Genomic DNA, 6,605 nt, shown 5'->3' with positions numbered 1-6,605 from the left:
ACTGCATTTCTTCTCTCTTAGTAAAAATGATCAACATTTCCAATTTTGAATATTGTTGTCCAAATTCTAATTCAAAATTTGATATGTTTCAGCTAAAGCAAAATTTTAAGTAGGCTTTGGCTGAACTATATCAAACTGCGTATTAAAATCTGGACAACAATATTCAATTCTTCTTTCATTAAATTTTTACACTTTAATTTTTAAAACCGCCTACCCGATTTGTAATGAAAGTATTTTTACGCATTAGTCGCACTAGTGCATAACAAATTTTGTTCAAGAAACCAAACATGCTCATGTACATATAGTTCGAAGTCGCATGGATCAAGATTTGGTGTGCAGATGACAAGTGAATAAACAAGCCTACCTCAGCCCTAGTCGAGGTAGTCGACGATCTGCTGGTCTTCCTCTTAATGTCAATTTTAATTAATTTAAGTTGTTCAGTAGTCAGGTTTCAGATTTTAAAGTACGTCGTCATATGTTTGAATGAATATAGAACTTTGTCCTTGTACAGTGCTGTTTCAAGTCCACGGTCCTGTTTCGTTTGAAAGGTTTACGACAATCCTTATTCCGGTGTCTTCCTTCAGGGTTGACTTTTGGTTCACAGGATTGTATCCTCTCCCCATGCCCACTTCGTACGCACAGCTGGCCGGTTCAAAGTGCCTCCTGATGTTGCCTAGTCGATCTTGGTGTCCAAATATAGTTCAGGGACGTCTGTTGTCTCGGCATCCGTCTGTAGTTGACCGGGAAGCGTTACGGTCATGCCCTCCTCTTCGGGACGCGGTGTTGGCTCAGCGCGTACCTCTGCCCTCACTGTTAGCCGCAACGGTCGGCCTGAAGCGCTCTCGGCCAAGCTACTCTGTTCGAGGCGCTGGTCCAGGGATGCTTGTGTGGTCTGCTTTCGTGCTTGGTCGCAAGGTATGAAGTCCGCCTTCGGCTGGATGATCGTTCCCTCTGAAGAGGTTTGAGCTGGCGCCATCTCTGAGACCGGCGCGCCGCGACTGGGACCGGTGACGGTGGCCATCTCCACTTCGTCCTGCCGGTGCCGCCGTGCCGGTACCGCCGGTGGGTTATAATTAGCGTTGGTCCGCCATCCACACAGCTCCCTGCAGGCTCGGCGGAACTCTGGCAGCCGGAGGCTGTAGATGACGGGGTTGGCCATGGATGATAGCGTCAGGTACAGGAGGAGGGCCACACGTGCAGCGATGATCAGGGCGCGTTGGGACATCTGTTCCTCACTGATGACAGCTCTTAGCGTGGCTATGCGGAAAATGGTAGTGGTTAAGGATGCGATCAAAACGATAGCATGCGGTACCATGACTTTGAATGCCTTGGTCTGGAACACCCACAGGTCACGATTCTCGTCCCTTTCCTGCTGTCTCTTGGCCTCCAAGAAGATACGGCAGTAGATTATGAAGACGGAGAGAGCAACAAGTATTCCGAACAGTACGTTCGTGCTTCTGAAGATGGCAGATAAGGAGGTACTGTTAGCAGGCTCGATCTCACAACGCAGGTTGTATTTGGGCAGTCCGCCGAAAATCACAGGAGCTAGTCCGCCGAAGAGGGAGAAGGTCCTGAACGCCAGGATACCCATGAGCACACGTTTGGTGGTGACTTTGTCATGGTAGTGTAGGGGATGGCACACGAAAAAGTACAGATCTACTGCCATCATGACGTATGTACCGAACATAGATAGCAAACATGCGGGCCCAACCAGAACCTCAGCCGAGCACCACAGTTGCTCCCCGCTGGCATCTTGTCGGAAAAGTGCGTAGATTCGGACGGGAATCAGGCAGCCGGTGAAGACGATGTCGTCTACCGCCAGGTTACACCGTAGGAAGTTGCTGGGCTTTTGCAGGTACTCTTTCTTCCAAACCAAGAAGATGAGCAGCAGGCCGCACCCCACAGACAGCACCAGGCTGATGATGAGATATGCCGTCTGCAGATCGCGAGATGTTGAGCCGAGGGACAGAACGTGGCTGATGCCATATTCTACTGGCGAACCGTCCGTTTCTTCTTTCATGTTGGTAGCACGAAAACACTTAATTTAGCAAGGAAAAGTGCTTTTCTTTCTGGTAGGCAGAACTCAGAAGACAACAGTGTACTCAGTGACATGCACTGGCTAAAGACAGACAATTTATTGAGGCAAGCGATAGAACGTGATATCTTAGCGAGAAAAATGTTGTTGAAAACAGCTTTTGTGTATGAAGCACCCTCTGACGTAGGACTATTCAGTAGCTGATTTTACATGACAGTTTTTAATAACTGATGTGGTCTAAGCCTTTGTGCCTTACGCTGTAGCTATCCTATATGTAGGCTACATCAGATTCATTAGATTGTTCCATTTCAACATTTCCAATTACAACATTCTTGCTATTCACGCCTAATGTAAAGCACGGAATGGCATCTAACAATAAAATCATTTGAAATGTATCGACATAAAGGTTTCCAGTAAAAGCGGTTATTAGAAAATTCTTGCGGTTATTAAATATTTTAATATCTAACTATCCGCAAGATCTAGAGGCCCTCTCGCGGCAACATAGGCTGACCACAGTTAACTCAAACCAAAAACAAGCGTATACGTTCTACTTCCGGTATATATGTACGTATACCGAGGCTTTCCGACCTAACCCTGTAAGAAACAAGCTCATGTCAAATCAAATCTTAAGTCTCAAATTTTAAGCATTAGATTTTTAGCCCCAAGGCGGCTTGTTATTGTTCTTAAGCTGAAAGACGATTTGGATATCTCATAATCTGGACATGCTAGAGTCACGAATACTGTAGGTGTAACTTAGAAAGAGGTGACGTGAATTTTGGTCCCTGCAGAAACATTAGATGGTACTGTATGTGCAACCTACACAACTACGTCACCGCAGGGCAAAAAAAAGTCAGGGTCTATGACCTGATTAAGACATCAAATTACTTAAAAATATTGTTTCAAAAATGCCAGCAGGACAGGGGTTAAAAGTTTTTAAAAGTTAAGAATCGGTTGAAAGATCATCGGGAAGAAGTTTAAGAATAGCCCTCTACCATAACATAAGACGGTCATAAGATGGACAATATGATCTAGTTATATATAATCCATGCGAATCTTGCTTACATGATCAAGGATGAACATTCAACATTCGTCAACGTTAACATCTTTTGGCGATGATATGAGATCGTGAAACTCTAGTTGCAATTTAAACCTCCTCTCACAGTAAAACCACATTATGTACGGATGCAAACTTGAAGACGAAGTAAGCATGCATGCAAAATTCCATTTTTCGTGTGTACATGTAGAACTCCATGCTTTTAAACAACCATGACACCCACCTTACTTTTGGATTGGGTTTAGCATACGGTCTGGTTACAATACAGTTATGGATCGTTATGGGGTTCACAGTAAGGGAAATGTTCTATGATTAATTAGGCAATTGAAATAAACGCGATAGAAATAGTCACCGCCCAGCATCCGGGTGGCGGACAGGAAGTGGCGTCTCTGCCCATTGAGGAGCTAGAAGTTTGCGTCTGCAGACTACAACAAACGCACACATAAAACATAACATAAGAGCAACTACCCCATCCAACACCCATACCCCAACCGTGACAGAGCCCTCAACCAATTTAGGTTGCGCACGTATTGGAAAAAAAGAAGAAGAATACTATAGTTTGGATCTTTTTGTACCTGTTGGCTTATAGTTGACGCTCAAAGCTCACCAGAGATCTACTAGACCATACTCTTTTCTCCATTTCTTTAACAGTCCCGACCACTGGTACTACACCGACTACCACTACAAAAGCGGGTTTCCCATTTCTGTGACCTCTCGGTATTCTTCACTACACTGACTCGACTACAGTGACTACACTAAAACAGCCCAAACTTTTTTTGGCGACGCCTCAGGGAGGAGCCTATTGGTACAGTATTGTGTGCAATTCGCAAGAATTTTAGGAATTGTACAGATAAGTTGTCCATAGGCATGGAATGTCCAAAGGAATGTCTCCCAGCTATATTTGTTGACATGCCCACATTCCTGGAAACCCTTGGGAGAACCTGTCTGCCGGATGCCCTACCTGCACTTTCTGTGACCCCGGGGCTTGTTCACTATACACTCAGGGCAAGGCTTCCTCAAAATCATGAAATCATAACAGTGCCATCAAACAATAATCCTACCACTAGTACCAGCAACCGCCATCGCCATGGCAATGTATGTTCTCATTGCCAGTCTTATTCTTCGTGTTTTCAACAGTCCTGACCACATTGACTACATCAACTATCACTACAAAAGCCCGCTTCACTGGTCTGACTTTACATTTACCGTAGCATTCTTGCGTTAATGCGCGGGGGCAGGGTGTCCTAGCGCCTTTAAATGCGCTCGCCAACGTATTACACGAACGCCCATCGTGTCATTGCGCCGAGGAGGCGCCGTGCGGGCCCCGATTTTGAATTGTGACCAACATGTAGGCTTTAGAAATGGGCATTGAAAACCTTATGTTTAAATTATATAAGGTCACAATTTTATATTTTTTGTAACAGAACTGCCCATGTGTTCCAATGATATGTCTGGATATAAATGGTGTTTAAACATTTTTCTTCTACGTAGCCATGTATTAATGGATATAATCTGCAAGGGAATTTTTGATATGAATAGTGGGTTTGATCACCCTTTATTAAACTTTTAAGGAGCAAACCGCTTACGTGTTCACAAAATTTGTCTCGATGTGGGTGGTGTTTACGACGTGTGTATGTATAAATTGATGCAATCAACTAGCTAGTGGCATTTATTTTAAATTAAGGGTTTATAATTTAGTGCTTTAGCTGAATAGAATTTTGTGTCTGGCACTGTGCGTGAGTCGCCTTGCCTGGTGCAGGTCGTGTTTTGTATCACCATGTCAGGACGGCAGCAACGGTCTCAGACAAGTGACACAGGTACGTTTGGATAGCATTGTCAAAACATTCTATGTCTTATCATTAGTATGCAAACTTGAAGAAATTGCAAAGGAATTTCCGTGCATGGTAATCCATAATGCTTTTATTTTGCATCATTTTTTTAGCTGTCCGACTGTTTGTTGATAAGCCGTCAATAAACCTCTCGTCATTTTAACAAGGACTGAATTGAATTTTCTTATTTTCTATTAGGGGAAACACCCATGCAACAACCTCTGTCTTATTGGGAATCAGTTGCGGACGACGCCGCAACTATAAAGAACCGTTTGTACTCCTCCACAGCAGGTAAACATTATCAAACATTATACTAGTAGTCTTTGCATTTTTCGGCATCTTATTTCTTGCGTTTAGAACCCCGGCTATTTTTACAGAAAGATAACTCTATTGTTTTTTTTTATGAATTTTCTCCCAAGACACAACACCCATGCCGAAGCCTCAGTCTTATTTTAAGGCACGTGCTGACGCTGCTGCGAAAATACACAACCCTACATACGCCTCTAATGCAGGTAAATCATTTATTGTCTTTATAATTTGACAGGTTTTGTTTGTTTGTTTGTTTGTTTGTTTGTTTGTTTTTATTAGATCTCCATTAGTGTTCAACTGACCACTATTCTTCCTGGAGTCCACATAAAATTCAAAATTATAACAACAGAAATGTACAGAATTCAACACAATATTAACATAAATTAGTTGTGATAAACGCCTGAGCTTTTCAACAGACGACTGCATTTATTTTACTTCTGTTGATGTTCCTACAGGCACTACACCCACGGACCAGTCACAGACTGATTACGAGGCACGTGCGGACGACGACGCAAACACACCCGGCACCACGTACGCCTCCATAAGAGGTATTTTCTTTATGGCAGATATATGTAAAAAGCAAATATTTAGAAAAAGTTGCCAAAGCTAACAAAGAATGCATTTTTAATTGGGTAAAGTGGAATCCATGTGTAATGATATTGGATAATGCATAAGCATTGGTGTCTGCCGATAGAAGATAGAGACTGTTGGGCTGCTATTTTGACTCGAGGTCAGGGAACCAGGACTCGACATAAGTCAAGTCAAGTCAGTCTGCAGATAGTGTGTTACATCCAAGGAATGAGATATCCTTCCGCGGAAAGGTTCTGCTTTTTGTTTTGTTTGTTTGTTCAGGCTTAACGGATTTCTTTGATTTCTGGTACATGGGTGGTTGTTGTATATTGGGGTCCACGTGATGCGGATTGTTTTTTCTCGTTGTATCTGTACATTCAGGTGTTAAATTATAATTTGACACCCCCGAGCAGAACACGGTGTGATCGTCTAAGGTTAGGGGCTGTTGTATGCATTAACCCGTCAGGTTTATACCAGTTCTAAAAATGGGGGGGGGGGTGTTCTCCATAGAATTCTGTTTTTGGTTGGGTTTGCTTCTTCGTACCTACCTATGACGCATGATTTCGTGGTTGATTATTCATGTCCAAAAGAAACATGTTTTTTTGGTGGCATTTGAGAAACATTTAGCGAGCTACTTACTAGTTACATTTTTTGAAACCACCGTACTGCATGAGGTATGGTTAAGCCTTGTGGGACTAATTACCTATATCACACTACTTTTGACAAGGCGGGCTAGCCTCTATCTATAATTTTGATACAGACCGTCTTTTACGTCGTGTAGCGTTACTAATAACAATGCTATGAACCA

The 6,605-nt window shown here is 43.0% G+C and overlaps 1 protein-coding gene across 1 annotated transcript; it reads right to left on the bottom strand.

Moving 5' to 3' along the window:
- Positions 1 to 673: 673 nt before the first annotated feature.
- LOC109464024 (olfactory receptor 1M1-like) lies at positions 674 to 2,020 on the bottom strand. The gene has a single exon (XM_019760944.1). The coding sequence runs from the start codon at positions 2,018 to 2,020 to the stop codon at positions 674 to 676; it is 1,347 nt and encodes a 448-aa protein (XP_019616503.1).
- Positions 2,021 to 6,605: the final 4,585 nt, after the last annotated feature.

The sequence above is a fragment of the Branchiostoma belcheri genome, unplaced genomic scaffold (genome assembly GCF_001625305.1).
Source record: "Branchiostoma belcheri isolate BF01 breed outbred unplaced genomic scaffold, Haploidv18h27 scaffold130, whole genome shotgun sequence".
Taxonomy (NCBI): Eukaryota; Metazoa; Chordata; class Leptocardii; order Amphioxiformes; family Branchiostomatidae; genus Branchiostoma; species Branchiostoma belcheri.
The sequence above is the reverse complement of the archived record's forward strand: the minus strand, read 5'-3'. Positions and strand labels throughout refer to the sequence as shown.